General features: G+C 42.8%; 1 protein-coding gene across 3 annotated transcripts; it reads right to left on the bottom strand.

The window, feature by feature from the left end:
- Positions 1-314: 314 nt before the first annotated feature.
- pik3r5 (phosphoinositide-3-kinase, regulatory subunit 5) lies at positions 315-22037 on the bottom strand. Of its 3 annotated transcripts, none has more exons than XM_047333975.1 (18): positions 21782-22037; positions 12953-13068; positions 10073-10188; positions 9886-9954; positions 8703-8841; positions 7934-8003; positions 7139-7313; positions 6604-6772; positions 6413-6481; positions 5302-6221; positions 5004-5123; positions 4691-4822; positions 4442-4535; positions 3608-3684; positions 2785-2878; positions 2496-2578; positions 1894-2006; positions 315-1783 (listed from the first exon to the last, which is right to left on the bottom strand). In XM_047333975.1, the coding sequence occupies exons 2-18, from the start codon at positions 13050-13052 to the stop codon at positions 1633-1635; spliced, it is 2691 nt and encodes an 896-aa protein (XP_047189931.1). In that variant the 5' UTR covers positions 13053-13068; positions 21782-22037; the 3' UTR covers positions 315-1632. The 3 variants fall into 3 exon arrangements, with proteins under 3 accessions (XP_047189931.1, XP_035492202.2, XP_047189930.1); XM_035636309.2 differs by having other exon boundaries at positions 1894-2009; positions 21758-22035; XM_047333974.1 differs by having other exon boundaries at positions 1894-2009; positions 21782-22035.
- Between the last annotated feature and the right edge of the window lie 558 nt (positions 22038-22595).

Below are 22595 nucleotides of genomic sequence, written 5' to 3'. Positions count from 1 at the left end.
GACAGATGGATAGATAAATAGATAGATAGATAGATAGACAGATAGACAGATAGACAGATAGATAGACAGATAGATAGATAGATAGATAGATAGACAGATAGATAGGTAGACAGATAGATAGATAGATAGATAGATAGATAGATAGATAGACATATAGATAGATAGATAGATAGATAGACAGATAGACAGATAGATAGATAGACAGATAGATAGATAGATAGATAGACAGACAGATAGATAGATAGATAGATAGATAGATAGATGTATAGTTGTGTATAGTTATGAGCTAAAATGAAAAAAGATTAAACTTAATCTGCAATTGAAGACATATATTTTAATGATCACTGAATTTGAATTGCCTCCACTGCATGGACGATATACATACATTTATAAAAACAAATATATTGCATTTTTCGATATTTCATCGGAGAAGGCATGTAATGAGAGTAGAGGACAGGCGTCTGTCCTAGCATTTTAGTACCTAATTCATTTAATCTAATGTTCAAGTGCTTTGATTCCATTACAGAAAAGTATATGCAGTGCTACTAATTCACTATGAGTCATAGTAATCAGGGTATTATCCCGTTACAGCAACAAAACAGTTTAAAAAATGTCATCGTTTAAAAAAAGAAAAGAAAAATGTGCATTCAGGTGTAATTTTTAGCACCATGTTTTTAAAATCTACATTTTCCATCTGTGCCCCTGATGAAACGAATGTTATCGTTAAAATATGGTTTATGCATAAGCTACTTTACAGCCATTACTTGCACCAACTCTGGGTTAATCTATTGAAATCAAAGGGAATGCCAACACAGCCCCCTGCTGGTCATATTCAGAACACCAGTCAAGACAGTGACATGAGTAACTCCTCAGGAGAAATTAAAAGCCCATACAGTATATAATAAACATAAAAAAAAACATGGTGTGACATTCACTATTATACAAACATGATTATTGTTAAGATGCATAGTGTCCACTCTCAGCCATAGTGACGTAGTCTGGTCTTGTCAGCAGGTGCAAAAATGTCCCATGGTCCTCTATGTCCATGTGGGTTGATCTAGAGAAAAGTTCTCATACTTTGACTCTAAGATGATCCCAGAATATTGTATAGTCTGTCTCTCTGTAGGACCCAGAATTGCCACGGCATATTTCTCTTCGAGTGCCATCCCACCTGAGACTCTGTAGATTCACCCTGTTTGACCAAAGCACATTGTAATGTTCACGTGGTTAAGGTCACTTCTCTGCCAAAAGTAAAAAAGAGGAACCAAAACCTGACCCCTGAAACTTTGAATGATTCCCTGAAAAATAGTCAATAATTGTCTAGTACACAAAAATTTTGACTCGGCCTCATTGAAGCTATTGTGCCCAGAGACATTCTTTGTTTCTTGGGTCTGTCGATATGTGTCTGCATCAAGACCCCTCCTGCTCACGTCCACCAGTTTCCAACAGTTGTGTCCCACCGCTGTGTGAGGCCACCGCCGTGTGAACAGGGGTCGCAACAGCTTTAAGAAAAAAACAGGCAGAAATGATAAAACTGTGTCATTCTGTGCACTTCTCCTCTGCGGGCGGCATCTGTCATTCAGAGCATGTGCACAGAATCTTTCAATCCACCCACACCAGTGGTCAACGGGCTCAGGGAAGAGCCCCACTGAAAGTGACTATGGGCAGGCAGAGGAGGGAGCAGAAGGTGGGGTGGAGAGGCTGGATTTGGGCCGACGTCCCGGATTCTGTTAGTCTCCAGTCAGTGGAGCTGTCAGGTTTAAAGCACACTGATATTTCACACCTTTACGGGACAGAGGGAGACACAGGAGGAAGATGAATAACAACACTTGTAAAGATTGTAAGGGAAATGTGAAAATATGTATTCTTCACTCAATTATCTTAACTCCTCACCTGGTGACAGTCTGTAGAATCTTCTTCTCATCCTGGTCCAGACACACAGCGAAGGTTGTGTTTCCAGCACCGCTGACCTGCACCTTGTCCACCTTCACCTCCATCACGTTCAGCTGCTACAACAGGAAAGAACAGAGCAACATTAAATGCATCGCGCCCCATGAATGACATGTTTTGCAAAAGTAAAAACAGAAAAATGCTTGACGGTGGAATCAGTGGAGATAAATATGCATATGCTTTAATATGATAACATTCATTGCTTTTGTCAATCATTGAAATAGGTCTAGATTCTGCTGAGGTGTTTAATGACTATTAGAAATCAAACTTAATTTAAAGTTCAAGAGTTTAAGCTGCAATGCTGAGCAAACAACTTTAGTGTCAAGACCATCAACATGTCAGTGTGAACAACAGATATTCTCAATGTATGTGAGGTGAGAGATTGATTCGAGATGAGTACTGCATGAGACGATTTCCAGGATGTAATGAGGTCTTGAAATAGAAAGTGTGTCTCAGAGTTGTTTACGAAAGCAAGCTGCCACAGCGCTCCTTTTTTTTTTTTTCAGAGCCACAAACCACCAAGTCAAATTGCACGTCTAGCTCACCTGGTTAAAACCCTTCTTGCTTTTGGCGTTCTGTCTCTTCAGGACCTCAGTCATCATGAGCTGCAGGCACTCCATCTTTGAATCTGACAGAGTTTGTTGTACAGTTACACATCTGACATTAGATACTTCATCGCCGCGTAATGCAGATATCAAAAAGATCATTTCTGTTAAACATTTGTAAAAGCCAAATGTTGGACAGTTACTTTTTTAAGGAACTCCTCAGATCCCACCATAGACAGTAACCAGTCAAGGACTACAAGGACTTTAATCAGTGGCAGCAGCAGCATACCTAGTTCCTCCGGGTTCTTGCAGGCTTTGGTCAAGTTCACTGAAGTACAGACTTTTGTTTCCCTTTTCCACTGGCTTCTTCCACTAATAACCACCTGAAGAGGAGAAGGGGGAGAACACAAATATATTGGGACATGGGGGAAAAAACACTATTGACGAGAACTGCACCAAGACTAGTTCAGGAACTTTTAATTGGAGGCAACACTTCCAGCTCAAATCAATCAAAGATAAGGGACAGACTTAGGATATATATATATCTATATATCTATATAGATATATAGATATATATATACACACACACACACTAACACACATATGTTGCTATGGTTTTTCTTTTCTGTGTCTGCGTGTGGCTGTGGGCGCGGCCTCCTCTCCGGACACCAGCCTGGGCTGGTCTAATCCGCGCTGGTTCAAAAGCCCTGGCTCCCCGCGTCCTCGTCGCCAGGTTGTTCTACCCGTACCGCGGTATAGACACAGCAGGAAATCTCTCTTAAGCATTTACTCTTGAGTTACTCTAGTATATGTTTCCCGTGCCCAAGCTTCTCTCTCGTCCCTAGCGAGGACCTTTCTAAACCGGGACACTGTTTGGAACCAGCCGGATCTCAGCACAGCCCCACGCCACCTGCCTCGCCCCTGCTCCAACGCCTGTGCTCTGCCTCCACCTGTTGGATATTCTCCTGCACATTTCCACTTGTTAAATCAATTCCATTTTCAGTGACTTTTGAGGTCTGCATCTCGAGCCCTATAGAAACTAATCCTTGACAATGATTCTTGTAAAGTGCAGCTTGAGGACACGTTTGATAGAGAATAAAATCAAATCTTACCCTGTTGTACACCACCTCCAACATTAGAGGCACCGCTTCTCTGTCACCGTCAATACCGAACCGTTTACTTGCAGCACCTGTACATATACAGACACACACACACACACACACACACACACACACACACACACACACACACACACACACACATACACACACACACATACACACACACACACACATACACACACACACACACACACCACACACACACACACACACACACACACACACACACACGCCGACACACACACACATACACACACACACACACACACACACACACACACACACACACACACACACACTGCATGAAGTAGCCTCAGGCACAATACTGACTGGTTTCCCAGGAGGCAACAGACACATGACTATGTATTGGGTTTTTTTTTTATATTCCTCACAGGACAAACAATCATATCAACAATCCATAGGCAGCAAATATGTGATGCACAGATAACAGTCCATGTTGTTGCAACTTAAAATAAATAAAAAATGTAGCATTTTGTGAGTAATGTAACGAAGCACGGTCCCTTCCACAGCAACTACTACCAAGCATGAGGCACAAGCAGCTTTAACAACATTTTTTACTTCTCAAAGGAAATGAAAAATCAGAAGTGCGAGTGGTGGTGACGGATGAAACTAGAAAAAGTAGAAGTGGACCGAAACGTAATATAGAAATAACAGATGTTCCCTTTGCAGTATATATAGTCTCAACCTCATAATGACTGATGATGCATTTTACTGCACGGAAAAAGTGGAGGATTTGGTATTTGTGGCATCGTTGCTAGGATGTGTGTGTGTGTGTGTGTGTGTGTGTGTGTGTGTCACACTCACCCATTGCTTTGATGGCTCGTGTTCCTGCGGTGTGACCCAACTCTAAGGAGTGGACGAACACCTCAGTCCTCCTCTCGCCACAGGCTAACGTCAACTACAACATCAGAGATCCTCTATCACTCACGGTATTTGGAACAGTTTCTTTACTCAGGGGGCATCAAGGTACTGTTTCTATTCACAAGCGTGCCATGGTCAGGTGCGTGTGTGTGTGTGTGTGCGTGTGCGTGTGTGTGTGTGTGTGTGTCTAACCTCGGCCTGATAGAGCTGGATCAGCGTAGGCCGGGCAGCAAAGCGGCAGTAATACAGGACCAAGTCGGCAAGGATGGGTAGACGATGCTCATATGAACCATCATAGGACTCTGACTCTGTCTTTGAGGTTTGCTGAAGATGAGTATGCAGCATACAATTATACAGCTGGATGATAAATGCACGGTAGGTACAGCCTGAACATGAACCCGGATGACAACTATTCAAAGCGGTCGTGCTCTCAGTTGGATAAACGTGAATTCTAGACTTTTGGATTACATATGGATGAGCAGTAGAAGTCAGATCCCAGTTGTACCTGGCAGACAACGTTGGCAGGCAAGTTAAGGAGGCTGAGGGTGTTTCTTTCGTACCAAGGGTCCAACATACCGAGGAGATGGGCTATGTCATTCGTACTATCCCCTGTGAGGTGAGGACTCTGCTTGGAAAAAAACAAATGAAACAACAATTAAAACAATTCTTTTCACTACAGCTGTGTCACAATCTGCTCTTACTCCAAGAGATTGTACAACCCAGCTCTTTGACAACTCAAGAAATATAATATTACAAACAACATGCTGTGTTCAGTGTTGGAAGTTAGGAATTCTTCTTCTCACACTCGACAGGGCCGATCCCTTTGGCGATCCAGTTTGAACCACGGGACATGGGGACCTCAGACTCCCGGGTCCTCCTGCTGAGTCCCTCTTCACAGGCACAAAGTAGAACAGGAGCTTGAAGACCCTGCTGAGACGTGGACATGCACTCTCCTTCCTCCTCAGGCTATTATAGGCCCGGGCCACCTTCCCTGCCACATGATCAGCACCAAACACAACAACCCTCAGCGTAGTATTCTTATTGTCCTCGTCACTGCTAAGGATAGGCCTCCTCCGGAAGCAAACATGTCTCAGAGTTTGACTTTGTGGCTGCGGGAGCAGCTCAGGACTCAGCAACCTGACTTGCTGCGGTAGAGAGTTGGAGCGCTTCTCTCGCACCAACAAAAGGTCCTTGGATTCCGTGTTTCCTAAGCTTTTCGCTCGGCACAGCGACCGAGGGCTCTTGGAGAAGAACTTGTAAAAGTGTTGGCTGAGCCGGACCGAAGCTTTGGTGGACCTTGGCGAACACTTTTCCATGACGGGAGAGGAGCAGAGATAGTCATCGGAATCCTCGCAGTAGTCACTGTCAGCGCCAGAAGTGACAGAGAAGAGTGACTGAGCGTAGGACTCTGAGGTCACAGACAGGGTGGAGAACATAGAGTCTTTGGAGGCGGTGGACAGGGAGGAGATGGTGGAGAAGGTGGAGGCACGGTGGTTGCTGCTGTACCCATTGGGGATGATAGTCATCGAAGGCAACTCTACTCCGTGGTCCTCCTCCTCTTTGTCTTCTTCATCCTCTACCTCGTCTTCTGCATCCATCTCTGTCAAATCCTCATCATCATCCTCATCATCCTCTCCATTGATGTCAACCTCCTCTTCTTCCTCAGACTGCCCATTAGCGGTGAGATCATCAGGGCCGTGCTCCAAAAGGGAGTTCAGAACATCTACAGGAATCAAAACAGACAGATATCAGTTACAATTAGCAGGACAAAAGCTGGCTAAAGGGACGAACTTCATCAGAAGACAAATTCAAATATTGAAAATTGAAATATATCGGGTGCTGACACGAGCGCTGGAAACTGTCCTTCAGCATGGATGGATCATGAGACAAGAGGCCTCGTATTGAAATCTTTACCAAAGTTGTCTTTTTCCCAGTGAAACATGTAACAATTGGCTGTAGGCAGTGGCAGCGTCTGCAGCATTCCTGAGAGGGAGAAAGAGACAAACAACAGCCCATCAGCTCGCTATTTACTGTAAATGGAAACATCAAAATCATGTGAGAAACTGTGCATGCATATCCCTCATTCATAAAATCTGCCCTCTCACCATCAGACTTCCTTCCATTGGATACTGGGATTCTCATTCTCTCCCTCAGTCCCTCCAGGCCCTGGATCACATGGCCGCGCCCCTTCAGAGGGTCACTTGCGTCAGCGGCCGTCTCTAAGACGTCGCTTACCACGGAAAAGATGTCACGCAATTCGTCCGTAGTTTTTCCCTGCAAAGAGTACAGTCACATAGTGTAATGGTAAAGGTACACTTCCTGTTACATGCATCAATTGCGATCCTGTTCGAAAAATCTATTAAACTAACCGACTGAAACATTAAAGTAAAAAAAAAACAGTGATTGTTTGTCTTAATTTATTCTTCTTTCTATGCCGACATGTTAGTATGATGCAAAGACTTGAAATAGGGAAATGTAGTTTTTATTGCTAGGTCAGGTTTCATTTAAAAGCCCACATCTGTATATGAATAACAACTGATTCCGGAGATTTTATTTGACAAATATATGCTCAGCAAACGATCTTTTAAATGTTTGAGATCTACCAATGGGAGCCTCTGAACCACTGTGTGGAGCACATACCTGCAGCGCTTTGTGGATACTGTGGAGAGGGTACTTGGTGCCTAGTGCGGACTGGAAGGCGTGTTTGATCAGGTTCATGTAAGTCTCCCTCTGCGAGTGCTTGACGTGACTGAGCTGCTCGGCCACCGACAGAAAGTCAGCGGGCACCTCGCCCGGGTTCATCAGCAGCACCGTCCTGCAGGCGGCAGACACAGGATGTCATTGGTGATGTGTGAATATGTAGGCAAGTTCCCATGGGGGAAGATGCAAACGGGATGCTTTAGTGTATTGTGGTGGTGGGGATTTAAGGGGATGAAAGGTTAAGCTTACCAGGTTAAGAACCTACAGTAAGTGCTCTCCACCTAAGTGGTTTTGATTCTGTAAATGATTTAACTTCAGGACAAAGAGTGCTGGATGTTCTCTTTTTGAATAGTTTCCGTTCTCTCTTGTGTATGGTGTGGGATCAGATAAGCTTACAGTCAACTACAGAAATGTATGAGGAAAAAAACAGTCCTTTTTTTTCTTTTACAAGAAAGCAGAAAATGTAAGAGTGTAAAGATAACACATAAGTCTGGAGTGGGCTGAAGACTGTTCGACATGCACGTGCAGTGGGTCAAAAGAAGTGGAAAGATGTTTTATGCTCTTTACTTTACTGCATACTGTACAATCCTTTACAAATACAGGTTTATGAATATGACCAGTCCTTGATATTCAATGGAATGTCTGTAGAAAGTACAGAAGATTTCACATATAATCAGATATGCATGAGACAACCACTGACAACTTTCAGTGAGCGATAAGACCATGTGGACTTACAAGGTCTTGGAGCACTGGCTTGAGGTGTTAAGGCCTTGCTCCTGTCGCACCAGTCTCTGAAAGGAAATCCCTGTAAGAGAAAAATACAAAAAAAAATAATTGTGTTGTTTTTAACCCAACAACTTGAGAGGAACACTGTGTTGTTGTGTAACAGTGTCCTGACAGATAAGGCACCAGTGGCTACCAGAATATCCATGATGTCTTCACTTCTGTATTTGAAACATAACTGCCAATTTGTTAAAAAGAGATGAATGAAAACAAACAAACAAACAAAAAATCCATACTTTGTCTTGTCTGAGAGACCACAATGAATCTCAGTGTGCAGTGTATTAAAGGAAAAAACCACATGGGTGAGTTGAAAGCTCATTGATTCAAATGTATTCATTCAGGGTTATTTTTGCGTTTCCTTTGACCTTGTAAATTCCAGTCTAGGCGTTCACGTGTGGCTTCTGCTTTTTTGTCGTGCATAGGATGAAGTTACATCCGCTTTAAAACAATATCACTTTCATATGAAGAAGTGTCCTGTTCAATGTGAAACCTTATCATCTTCCTCTCATTGATGCTGTTGTTGATGCTGTTGTTGCTGGTAACAAGTGACATCCTAAGTGCATTCCTTTGACTTGCCACTAGAGGGAGAGCGATTGCAAGGGTTTGGGGGGGGACGGGGACGTGCATGCACCAGATGAGGTGATAAAGTTGTGCGTTAGAGGGAAAAATAATGAACACATAGAGAAAGGCTGTTAAAGTGAATGGTATACTCCATAATTACCAGGGGCCTTGATCTCCAGCTGTAGTGTGGAGAGCAGGTTTTTACACACACTGCAGTACGGCTCCGGCCAGGTCAGGAAGCAGCGAAACACCTCGACGGCTTCCTCCAGCAGCTCCGTGTTCGGAGGACAGTGGGGTGTCTGCAAACAAAGCACGAGCAAGACAATTTAAGGAGGGTTTTTCTGTTAAGACGCAGTGAGACCCCCTTTGAGGCTTTGTGGGTTACTGTTTTTCACAGAGAGGACATTTCCTATGACTGGGAGCCAGTTATTATTCACTGTATATGTTGAACTGTCCAAATGTGTAAGGAGCAACTGACCTCTGAAGTGCTGATTATGTTAAACATTCAACTGGTTAAAAACATAGTTGATAAATCACAATTCCTTAATTGTTTCCTCTATTGAGTTTATTTTTGTTCTTTCCTCTGAAGTGCTGATTATGTTAAACATTCAACTGGTTAAAAACATAGTTGATAAATCACAATTCCTTAATTGTTTCCTCTATTGAGTTTATTTTTGTTCTTTCCTGAGCTGACCAAATAACTCAAATAATTAAGTCATCAAAATGTATTCTTTTATTTCTGAATTGGTGTGTATTAATTATAAAAGGAGGTTTGCTTCAGTGCAACTGATGATAAAATAACTTGTATAGAAAATTGCGTATTAGTGTTTCTGATGGATCGTGACATATTACACCCGTCTGGTGCATTAACTGGCATAAGAAAATGGTACATCTATTTTGAGGTATTTTAACACACTTAGTTGTAATGAGGTGATGTCATTCTATCAAAGGCATTAGTCGCAAAATCTGTAGCGTTGTGAAAAACATTTGTCCAGAATGGAATCGGTGACGGACAACCCTTTCTGTTTTCTATAGCTCTCTAACCAAAAGTAAAAAAATTAATCAGCCAGGTGTTTTCTGGTGACTGTGCTGTGTGAAAACAAGCCTGACTGAAAAAAAAAGCAATGTAAATAAACCAAACTTTCTTTGTCGAGCCAGCTAATACTTTGCTTTACAGTGTGTTGTGCACAAGTTTTTTTGACACAAACGTCACAGTGGTTGGAAATGAGGAACTAATTTCACCCTTTTGGCCGGAGAGTTCATGTGAAAACACTTTGGTCGATACTGAGAGGCGATGAAGGGTTAAATGTTGTTGACACAATCTGGATGAAGACAATTTGTACCTGAAGCAGTGTGGAGGAGAACATGATGGCGAGGGGCACCACCAGCTCGTACTGACACTGCTCCTGAACCTGGACCGCCACATCAACACACGTCGCAGACAGACAGACAGAGAGCAGGAGTTAGAATAACCATACAGTGGACAATATGCTTTCCTTGACCATGACCTTTGCCCTTTTAATTTCTCACCTCTTTGGTCTTTATGATGATCTGCTGTAAGAGGATGAGGAAATTCTCGGGGTCTCTCTTCACCAACTCCTCCAGGCTCCAGCGGTTCATCGACTGACCCGCCGAGCACATCAGCACTGAAACACAGCGCATGAATGTTCATGTTATTACATACACATGTACATATCCACATATAAAAGGGAGATTAAATACTTCATAGCAGACTTGTCGAAGACGATGTCCACTGCTGAGCATATTCAACAGCGTGTGGCAGCAACATCGCAAGCCCGGACAATAAAAACCGTACCACCTATATGTGGAAACACTCAAGTAAAGCAGCACTTTTTCCCACATCGTCACAAAAAGTACGAAAATTACATGAACAGTTATACAAAGTTTTGAAGAAAAAAAGAAATGAAACATTTGATATGAGACATTTCCTTTCACTTGTAAAAGCCGACAAAATCACAGCCTAAAAGAATGACAGACGATGTAACACCACGTGTGAAGGAGGTGTTGTGTTTGCGTTTGAGTCGGGGGCCAGCTATATACCATCAACACACTAAAGTGGTTTAAAGCCTATAACTGTCAGTTGCACTGCTTTGACTTTAAGGGTGTGAATCATCACGGTTTGTTCAGTGTTTCAGATCCGATGGCAGGATGGATTTCCTGTTGCAAGAAAACTGAGAAAACATCTCAAAATGAAATTACTCTCTCTATGTCTTTCTTTCCTTCTGTCTTTCTGTTGTGGTTGTTTCTCAGAGCTCTGACTGCAAGGATTCAATTACAGTGTGTAATGGAAAGTGGAGATGAAACAATGGGAGAAAGCAGCGCGCACAGTATCTCCACCAACACCACACCAAGTCAGATTTACAAAAAACAACAACAACTGAAATAGATTGCCGACTGCTCTAATGCTACTTTCCATTGATCCCTCGGTCTCAACAACTCCAAGTACATCTCGGCAGGAACTCGGTTTCCAAGGAATGTTTAACAGATTTTTGCACCAGTGTTATCTAACAAGTGTGCCGGGTCTGCTTAAAGGTCAGAGGTGTATTTGCATCATGAGTATATGGTGGCTAGCTCTTCAGGGTAATTTTGATAAGATGCCATCATCAGGAAATGCAGCTGAGAGTTTCAAATGATCCTGTTGAGATGTAAAGTCTAGTAAACTTTGTAAACAAGTGCAAGTTCACACAAATGTGATCACACCCACAGACAACATGCGCATCCCTGGATAGGCGAGGAGGAGGCGGAGAGATGAAACATGAAAAACATATTCCATCTGCAGCCAGCATGCTTTAAATGTGAAAACCCAGAACATGTTTGTGTTTCACTATGTGGCACGGGCTCACGTGTGGGAGTCTGACTGCTGATTTGATCTTACCTGTTTTCAACCTGCGCCACAGTAACTCCTGCCTCACTCACGCTGCGGTGTGCGGCACCACTTCCTCCCAGCTGTCTATTCAAACAACCCCCCCCCCCCCCCTCCCCCCTACACCCAATAACACATCTCCCCGTTGAGCTTACAGCAACAGTGTAACCAACAACAAACTAAGACACCAGCAAACTCACATGCCCTGTGTGCTGGGGGGGCGTCCGTCTCACGGCGTCCTTGTGTTGACAAAGTGTGAAAAAACAACGGCCCTCTGTTCAGAGTCAGCGCTGTGATCAGCAAATATCGCATCCAAACGTGTCGGCTGGTGCTGACATTTCTGAGAAGATGTGTCGCATTCGCCTTCTGAGAAACAAAAGGCTTGATCCGATTGCGACGAGCCCTTGAGCAATGCTGCTCAAATCGCTCCACGGGGCTTTAGGTTACCATGAATAAAAGTCCATTTGTTTTGGTTATATGTTGATTTGGATGAGCTACCAACTCTACACTTGAAAAGAAAGAGTTTACCACCAATTTCTAATGAAGTTTGTTCAACTTAAAGTTAACAAGTGAAGATGATTGATAACATTGACGTTGGTAAGCAATTCTCTTTTTTTTCAGTTGACATACGGTGACTTGTCAGAGCAAGACATGGTTCCATTAACCAATTTCCATTAAGCATCTGAGCGAATTCATCCATTGAACCACCTCACATTTGCTGAATGCAGCCATCATTAATGTTTTGTGCTTTACTTGCAAAGCCCCCGTAAAACTACTAAATCAAACAATGTTTGTGGATATTCTGGTTCACCCAGGTCACAGTTATCCAAAAGGCACTGAATCAGGAGCAACTGGACTTGGTTGTAGACTCTTGAAGACGCTTCTCCACAGAACTGAAGAAGCCTCTTGGATGAGAGGTGAAACCCTCAAGTATCTACAACCAAGTCCAGTAGCTCCTGATTCAACGTCCTTTGGATTACTATATCAAACAGTGAAAGGTTATGTCTTTCCTCTTCATTGGCAGCCACTCAATAACTTATCTTCCCATCTGTTTGAAGGGTAAGGCCATAAACCACAAGATTTCATTGTGGTCTCAGATACAGGAGCATGGTAATCATTTCATGAATATCGCAGGAGCATGTCGAACATATTGAACACTATTATATTCACTGAACTGTGTGAAGTAGTTGATTTAAAATGACTATCCTTAATAACAGGAATTTAGATAACAACGCAAAGACTCTGTGGGCTACTGATGTGTCAAGTACTAAAGAAGTACGTGGTATGCTATGAGAGGAGAAAAAAATCATGGGCTTAAAACATGAGAGGCTATAAAAAAGATACTTTTTATTTAAAAGGTGTGATAGATACTACCTGTCACACCTAAGTTTTCATTTATAAGATGTAATGTTTTCATCCCCCAAAAATATACGACACAGCTCCCATAGAAATCCAATTATAATCTTTTGCTGAATTATTTCTTGTTACATGACCCTAACTAAATTTGTTCATCTGTGGGGTCTTACCGTTCCAGTGGTGTGCTGCTGTGGGGCTCTGTCTCAGCCCGTCCAGACACCTGTCCAGAGCGTGCTGGATCCGGTCCTCTGTACACGACGTGTGCTGCATCGTCACCGCTCAGGTTCTGTGGAGGTGCAGGAGAGAGACCTGACTTTAACACCCACATATGATTCATGTGATACTCCTCCCGGTCATGTATAATGTGGGATACTATCTTCAAATCATTTTGTGTGAATGCACAATGTTTACATGCACATGCACCTATTCAGACGGCCTCTGTTCATGGACAGAACGTGTCATCACATCTGCTTTGCATGTCGGCGGATCACCAAGTGCAAGTATGAAAATGAGTCGAAGAAGATACAACATTTCCAGGAGGAATGAGAAACAAGACACGCACCCGGTTGTTTGTGTTGCGGTTTGTTTGCTATAGTTCCTGAAATATCACGTGCAATACAACGCATCATTGGTCACCTGCTTGTTGTGGATTTTTTAAATGCTCTTTGAAGTGTTTTTTATGATGACCCCGATAAAGGGCAGACGCCGCAATGAGTTTGTCCGTCAGGAAAAGTTGTTTCAAGTGTTCAACAAGCTTGAAGACGCCTGCTCTGCCTTATAAAAGTCTTGAAAAGTCACGTGTTGAATTTGAAATATTAAATCCAACAATAACAACCACTACCTCTGCATTCCGCTTGATGTCAGTTATTTCCTTCCACATTCTACCACAAACCATATAACCTGCGAGAATGATTGACAGTTAAACTAGCTCTTCAAACACGAGGCTTATTGATATGCTTGAAAAAGAAGAAATGCCAATCCACTTTTAATAGGACCATTATTAAAATGAGCATCAACATACAAAATAATTGTAACTTCCTTGTAGCACACGTGAAGTGAGTGAGTTATTCGTGTAAACATAATGATTAATTATAGAGGAACGTGCACAGGCCGAAATTGCCTTGTACAAGGATTTTATTGGATTCATGACATGTCAACATTAGTCAACAAGCTTTGACCGCAAACAAAAACAAGTCAGTGATTTTTTCCAATCTGAATTTAATGGTAGGGTTGAAAGAGAAAACAGTCCTCAGTGGTTTCATATCTAAAATCAGTGCAATGGTGTAGATTGGAGAGCTGGTGAAAAGTAGCCACACATGAAATTCCTGTATTACCACAACATTGTAAGTAGTGTTCATCACATCTTCACCACTGAAGACATTCGTGCCACTTTCAGTTTATCTGTGCATTTGCCTGTTTGTCAAGCAGCAACCGAGGACAAACCCAGGTGTGGCAAGTTGTTTCAGTTCTGTTATGATCACATCCCATCAGCGTTATACTGTATATGCATAACAAGATACCGGGGACGTCCCATCAGTGACTTAGGAGAGTGGAGTTACAGATTCATAGATCACCCAAACTGTGTCAATGTATGTAGGTAAGGCAACAAAAAAACTTTTGTTAGATTTCTCAATTTTCTATATTGAAACTAATGCTCTTCTGTTGTTAATTTAATGTTAATTTAAAAATAAAAAAACATTTTAAATTGAAATAAACATCTCACATATCTGGATGTGATCAAGAAATTGGTGTGACAGATTTGATTAATCTTGTTTTCATTAATTTGTTGAAATCAAAAGTTACACAATTTCTGGAAATGTTTCCACGTATTTTCCACGGAAATGCAGTACACGTGTGCAAATACTGGGAAATGTCCGAATTTGAGAAGCAGAACGAGCACTTCCCTAAAGAAAAGGGGAGTAAAGCTTTTTAAAGATTTGTTCTTTTAGATCTCGAGCAGCTGATTAGTTCATGCTCAAAACACACACCAAATTATTTTGACGACATTAAATAGCTGTACATTGATTTAATTGAAATGTTTCTGCTTTGTTTCTAATGTGAACATAATTGGGAATACCACAAAATAAAACTTTTTTGTTTTCATCATTGCTCGTTCTTGTGGAACTTATCTGCAATATCTGAAAAAGAGTTCATATCTACCCGTGAAATGAGGTTACAAAGTGAAGTCAGAGCAGAGACAGAAATGAGCAATGATATCAAAACTGTTTTTGACAGATTACATGTTCTCAAAATTTCCCCACAGTCAGCGGCAAATTCCCCAATTCATATGAAAGCCAGATATAAATGGAGGAGGTCAGATGAATAAGTGCTTCTGAATGACTCACTTGCTCTCATACACCCACTCACCTCAAAACCCCAAGGAATCGTCCAGCACAAAAAGCCACTGCACAGCACAATGTGTACTTTCTACACACCTTCTCTTTAACGAATTAAACAAACAAAGAAATAACATGCATACAAAAGTATGCAAACTCAATGCACACCAAACGCACAGGCACTACAGAGACGTACAGTACACTGTACAAACATCCCACCTCCTCGTCGACACCACTGGAGTAGTGGGCCAGGAAACTGCAGGTTGAGCAGGCCAGAAGAACGAAGCCGAATCACCCGCCCGCACCAGCCCCCCGGCCCCCCACCCACCATCACTTCACCCTTTTTCCTGCAGTTACCTTTTCGACAACAATGCCACCAGCGCCGTGAGTAAACAACACATCTACCAAGCCGATTTTCTCAGCGGTGAGGTATTGTGTCTGAAGAGGTGTCCCGAGTGGGCACTGAGGTGCTGTGCAGAGGCAGGCGGGTTGGACACTTGTGCTGAGGGCTCCGGTCATTGTCAACGATGGACAGAGCTGGACGAGAGCCCGGTGAGGGTGGAAGGAACTAATAAGTCAAAGCCATGATGACTCCTGCATCCAGGACGGGGTTCAACGGAGACGTGCAGAAGTAATAAAGAGGTGAAGACCCTCATATGAGGTGGTATAATGCAGTGACAGCTCATTATCGCCAACAGTTATAGTTATGTTGACGATATCAGGTTATTTGTTCAGCACCTATGATCCCTTTTACAGAAGCAGCCTCATTGTACATTTCACTAGCAAGCACCATGCCACAACAATATGTAAATTCCAAGGGTTTTAATGGAAAGTGATGAATTGGATGTATAGTGGGAAGAGGAAAGGATGTTGAGGAAAGAGGTTGAGGTGAAGAATTTGTCTCAAAGGCTGGTCTGGGAGCTCGCACTGAAACCTGAATCTAAACTGAATAGGAAGGGATGAGGGAAGGGTTTGTGATTGAAGCCCCTCTTTTTTTGACGCCATCTCGGTTTTTTGGAACCAGAAGTAGGAGCGTGGTGGTTGGTGTGACTGAGAGCTCGTCCACTGCGCGCCCCCCTACACCAGTAGCCACGCACCGATTGGACGGCACGAGTTGTATCCGTGTCCCAATGCATATTTATCGTCTAAGTTACTCTAAATGAGACCACGATTTAGCGATTGAGACCATAAACTCAGGAAAATGTTTACTGCCGTTATAAATCAAGTGAGGAGAAGGGCCGTTTCCTCATAGACCTCTTTAGGAACTGACTTCTTTTTGTAACCAGGGAGTCACCCCCTGCTTGTCATTCCAGAGAACACAGGCTTCAGGCACTTCCGCACTGGCTTCTTTTTCCGGAGCTGGTGACTTCGTCCACTTTTTTATATTTAGTCTACGGTAGGGATGAGAGGAAGGGATGAGGCAAAAAGGTGAACGAATCAAGGGAAGGGGAAAAGGTGGGTTGACAAATCTGAGACAAACAAGTTGTGATGGGTTAATTAGAGGTGTGGTTGAGGCTCATTACGGCTGCCGCCAAACCTCAATCTTTGATAAAAGCTCCCGGGGCTAAGAATTCTGGCTACTTTTGGTCAAAGTTGACAGCTTGAGTTAACTTGTTAACTGTATATGTCCCTCCCGAGTGTCATCATAGTTGTTTACGTACAGTTGCTAGTCATATTGCAAATGCATGAGTGTGTGGTGTTTCATAAGAGGATGTATGCAGCACATCCCTGGGAGTCAACAACTTCACTTCCACTTTTTTATGGCTTGCAAATTGCAACAGTCAGACAATAACAAGCAGGGTTGGTGTGCTATGTAAAAGTTTGAATCTCCAAAAATAAGGAGTGAATTAACCAGGAGGGGAACAATTAGCCAAGTGCTTATGTTCAATAGTAAAGAGCTACATTGTCAGCGAACTACCAGCAAAGTGAGAAACCACCGATCCAACATGAAATAATTGAAACTTCACTTCGCCAGTCTTAAGATCCCAAACAATCCGATTCACGCCGACTCATCTTCTGTTTCCCCTCTGTGTTTCTGAAACTTTACCAGTGTCTTTCTCGTCTATCCCACGTTGACGAGTGGCTGCCGAGATCAAGGTAGAACAAGCACAAACCTTTCAGAATAAGAAGTTGCAGAACGTGAGGAAGCACATTGGTCCCATGTGCTCAGCAGGCCGCCAATCGATGTTTCAAAGGGTTTTGAGTTTTTAACCGGGTCATAATACTTATATGTATTTGAGCACTGAAATAGAAACATTTCCTACAGATTACTGATATCAAGATAGCTGCAGGTGGAAGGTATGAACACTGAACTACGTCCTCAGCTTTAATTTTGACACAACAGCAAAAGATTTTGATATGCATTACTAGATCACCTTTTGATCAACTCCACATTAGTATGTTTTTAGTGAGATAGAGCACAGTACAAGTCTTCCCCTCGGTCATTTTGCTGCCCCGCCTGTTTGTCAGCCTCCCACTCTAATGTGCTCTCTTGGAGCGAGCATCAACTTTTCCCAGACACGGCCCAGCGGTTCCGACGCTCCACCTCCACCTGTGTCTTTCTCATGCTGTCCTCTTGTTCCTCACAGACCTGCTTCCCATCTCCCCCACTGATCCCATTAACAACTGCTTCCTAACAGGAAGATAGCTCCCCTGCTCCGCTGAGGAAGCAGGTGCCTCCCTATTGTTGTGGTGTGATCAGACTCTCAGATGCACTCCCACAGACCAGGGGGGAGAGCGTGTGAGAGAGAGAGAGAGACCCCCTGATTAATAGAGTCTCATATTCACATCCAGTCTTCCTCAGAGCTGTTAACCCCCCTTCTTTTTCTCTACTCACCTAGTGGATGTGAACTGGCCTCTTATGGCTTTAGGAAACAACATTGGTCCAACTCCAAAGCTCTGGTGTAACTAAGTGCTTCCTTTTAGTTCAAACAGCCACTGCCGGTGAGAACACACCAGTCTGACGGAGGAGGCCTCTCGTGTACGCTTAGTAACTTAGATAAAGTGTGTGTGTGTGTGTGTGTGTGTGTGTGTGTGTGTGTGTGTGTGTGTGTGTGTGTGTGTGTGTGTGTGTCACAAGACCACTCAGGATGGTTTGCTACTGTCAGTTCAAAACAGTGAAGTGAATTTCACGTCTGAGCTCCGAAGTTCATCTGACCTTGGAAACAGCATTGACCAATTCAGAGAGTGTCAACTCAAGGTCAGTCGTACTCGCCGTCACAATCACACGATCTTCATCCTCAAACCGAGATTGATTGCCTGCATGACGTGGAAATGTCAAATCAACGTGTTTTCTGAGCACTTTAGGGGCTTTTTGATCATGTTGAATTTAATGTCAGCAGCCGTTTTCAATGTGTTTTCAATCTCAGATTTTTTTTTCAGATTATTCTGTTTTGTTTTTTTTACAAATGCAGAAAGTACTTACAATCATATTCAAGTAGAACTACAGTATGTGCAAATGCACTCAGACTCAAACAGGAAGCAACGGCTTCAAAAATACAACAATGACGCAACAATTTGCTCTACATTCAATAACAGCATCAAAACACAGAGGTTGTTTTGTCACTTGAAATTCACACTGTATAGCCTTCAGTCTTCCCTTCCTCAATAAAAACGCTGATGAAAATATTTGTTATGCAAATATCAGGCGCTGTCATATCAGGTTGTTGGACTTACCTCCAAAAAACAGGCCGCCAGCATTGACGCTGCTGCAAAAACAGGACTGAGTGATCCTGTGTCTTCTCAATTTCATACTCACAAACAACATTTATCATTGATTTCTTCAGGTGTGATATGAAAAAAAATTATTATGTGCTCCAAATCGTTGGAACAACCTTCCAAAGGATCTGAGAGGAGCTGGAAATGTTGATATTTTTACACCTAAATCAAACAGCTACCTATTCAGTCTGGCCTTTATGTAGTGTTTCATAACTTAATGGTTTTTATTATTCATATTTATTTCCCCAAATTTCAGTGTTGATAATTGTTATTTATTTTATTATATTTAACTTAATTGACATTTTACTATCTTCGTATAATTGTTTTGTGTGTAGTACTTATTGTTTATTGCTTTTTTTTTTTACATATCTTTTGTTATTTTGGAATGCATTGGTCTCTAAATCCGAGTCTTTAATTCACTTCTAACATTCTGTGGTTTGTCAATCGGCTGAAAATCAATTTGACTTGCATTTGATTTGTTTAAAATGTGCTACATAAAGGTGCCACATCTTTCATTGATTGATCGATAACGCTTGACATTCCTCAATGTGTTACTTTTTGGGAGAACAGGTGTGTATGTTGTGTATGTGCACGCTCACGGGGGTGTAAGACCTCAAACTTTGTGTCATGAAGTTGAAAAGGAAGATTTCAGTGATAACACAGCCGAAAAAGAGACAAACAGGAAGCAATGTTGTACAAACACAAGGTGCTGCACTGGGATACATCAATCAGCTCTGCTAGATGTGAGAGATCTCACCTCAGTCATTTATCTATTATCTTCTTTCTTTTTTTCAATTGCAAGCCTGAGCCTGACACTTGTCCTCCCACACTACTCCAGCGGTTTCTATTTCTCAACAGGAAGAGTTGACTGTACTCAAACTGATTGTGTAACTGAACAATTTCTAAAAAGAATAGACAAACCATTCCTGGGGACCTGTGCATGTACTAGAAGAGTCTGTCGTCATCTGACAGGCAGAATGCAAGCGGAGGAGTTCAGTTCATTTAATGCTATACGCCTTTTCCTTTTGGAGAAAAAATTAGGTATACAACCACAGACGGAGAAAAGTTGTGCATTAATATCACAGTGCCTCATGGCTATGGGGAAAAATGAATGCTAGGTTTATCCACTTTGAATCCCAACAGATTCCTCCCTTACACGTGGTGTCTTACCAGGCTGGTGTTTCTTGGAAGGGGACCTCTGACACTCACACTCAGATCAGCCTTTTACTTGAAGGCAGTGACACAGTCAGGTCATTAGTAAGTCTGACAGTCTTTCAATAGACTCGTGGTTTGCCCGTAAACACTTGTGAATCGGCTTGGACTGCATGAGGCATGGTTAGGACTCGGCCCAAAAAACACAGCTTGATCCAAAAGGAATTAGATCAATAGATTTTATACTGGTGCCTCATTAGGGTCACCGGACATCACAATTTGGCATATTCTTTTGACTTCAAATCACTTGATATGAAACTTGGAATTAGACAACAAATGATCTCCTGGCAGTTCTTTTTTTTTTTTCATGAACGGTGACCTCTGATAAATAGTTCGCCCTGAATCCACATGTGGCTGACAAGTGGTTAATTTATGTAGTGAAAAGGATGTTGAGTACAGGCGTTGGCTCAATAGTGTTTCTGTTGGGTGGAGCCCTCAACGACTACTGACAGACTCTGGCATGTCAAACTGGAGGTATGCTTCCACGCCAGTTATCTTTGCCTGAATCCCTTGTGACTTCTATCTATGTATTTCTATTCATCTCTACACAGCCTTAATGGCATATGTTATTGGATGAAGAAGTTGAAGAGTAGCTGCATACATATACTTGTTTAATTGCTCAAATTAATTAGGCCTCACATGCTCAGGAAAACCAACCACTTTGACTTGAATCAGCCCAGGAACATGCACTTGTATAACCTAAGGTGAGATCAGCTGAGATCAACGCATCACACATCTGAGATCAACACATCACACATGGCTGAAATAATTGTTCCCCATTTATAGACACATGCATTTAACGCAAAACATCCAGGCGCCTGACACGTGCTTCTCCTTCTCTACTTCCTCCCCATTTACTAAAAGCATGAATCATACAGAGCTTCTGAAATAGCAGAAGTTCCCCCCAAATGCGTACCACAGTGGGGGGGGGGGGGGGGGGGGTTGTCAACATGACAGCTGCTGACGCTGCCCATCAGCTCCTCTGACAACACCACACGACTCCTGAAGATATTTCACATTGCTGAGAAATGAACATGAAAACTATGAAGCACATTAACATGAGTTTTACAAGATGACATGGAAAGATGACATGAGACGAAATCACCCTTAAAAGACCAAAGACCCCAACATGGCTATACCTCCATATTAGACAGACTGATGCACGACAGTGCCCAAAATCATTAGGGCTGCAAACAACGATTATTTTCAACATCGATTAATCTGTCGATTATTTTCTCGATTAATCGATGAGTTGTTTGGTCCATTAAAATAAAGTAAAATGGTGAAAAATCTCGACGGTGTTTCCCAAAACCCCCAAGAGGGTGTTTTGTTTTGTCCACACACCGAAGATATTCAGTTTACTGTCACAGAGGAGCAAAGAAACCAGAACATATTCACATTTAATTAGCTGAAATCAGAGAACTTGGACCTCTCGAACCGATTAATCGATTTTCAAAATAGTTGGCGATTAATTTAGCCGTCGATTACCAAGCGATTAATCCAATAACTGTTGCAGCTCTTAAAAAAACATTACATCCTCAGACATGTAATGTGCATGTACTGTGAGACACACATCAAGTGTACTGTCAGTCATGGATTCTGTCTGAACATTACCAGAAACAAGTCCAAACTCTGCCCTCAGCTCATCCTGCCCTCTCTGCGGGTCAGCTCACAGCGCGTCCAGTGACAGCCCTTCAAAATAAAACGCACCTGTCGTCGCCTTCCTCGCCTCACCTGCAGTTTCACCGCCCGGCATCCGTGCGCCTGTGCGCGTCCGCCAAGTCCAACGATTCCAAAGGCTTCGTTCACCACCTGCGCACATCCACGCGGTTCAACAGGCGAACCCACATCCTGGCCACGACGGAGCAGTGCGACGAGAGCGCGCCACCGGGCCGCAGGTATCCGCCTGCACCGCGTTGCGCTGCGCACAAACACTGCTGCGCTCCCGCACACCAACAGGCCACTGACAGACAGGAAGTGTGTGAGGAGAAGTGCATGTGAGCACGGCGAGGGAGGCAGCGGGGTGTGTTTGTGTGTGTGTGTGTGTGTGTTTGTGTGTGTGTGTGTGTGTGTTTGTGTGTGGTGTGTGTGTGTGTTTGTGTGTAAGTGTGTGTGTGTGTGTGTGTGTTTCTACATGCGTGTTCGGGGAGGCTTGCATGTGGATCTCACAGGGATGTTGGCCTCTGAGAGGAAGTCATCTGTTCGACGCATTTGTATTTCTGGTCTTTGTTGTGATGCTGTGTGTGTTTGTTCAGTATTGTCTGGCGCTCCTGCGTTTCATTATTTCCACGGTGATATACGAAAAAAAACAAAACGGTTTGTTGTCTGTGATTGTGACCCACCAACAGAGTCAACAATTGCCCTGATACTTTGTGATCGGTTAAAAGACCACACTTCGAGTCCTGAGAGAATAACACTGCAGTGTGTTGTTGTCAATGGCGAAGTGCTAGTGTGACAAAGTGAGTCATGTTATGCTTTGTTTATGTCAAACTGTGCTTACTTTACTGAATGATAATGATAACACTTTATTTCTATAGCATTCGTTCGA

The sequence above is a fragment of the Scophthalmus maximus genome, chromosome 8, assembly GCF_022379125.1.
Source record: "Scophthalmus maximus strain ysfricsl-2021 chromosome 8, ASM2237912v1, whole genome shotgun sequence".
Lineage (NCBI taxonomy): Eukaryota > Metazoa > Chordata > Actinopteri > Pleuronectiformes > Scophthalmidae > Scophthalmus > Scophthalmus maximus.
Note: the sequence above shows the minus strand (reverse complement) of the source record. Positions and strands in the feature narration are given on the sequence as shown.

Coding starts and splice junctions, on each gene's coding strand:
- pik3r5 (XM_035636309.2), bottom strand. CDS start 13,052: ATGCAGCACACGTCGTGTACAGAGGACCGGATCCAGCACGCTCTGGAC. Junction 6,482..6,603: donor CAATGGAAGGAAGTCTGATG/GTGAGAGGGCAG, acceptor TCTCCCTCTCAG/GAATGCTGCAGACGCTGCCA. Junction 2,010..2,495: donor GCAAGAAGGGTTTTAACCAG/GTGAGCTAGACG, acceptor TTCCTGTTGTAG/CAGCTGAACGTGATGGAGGT.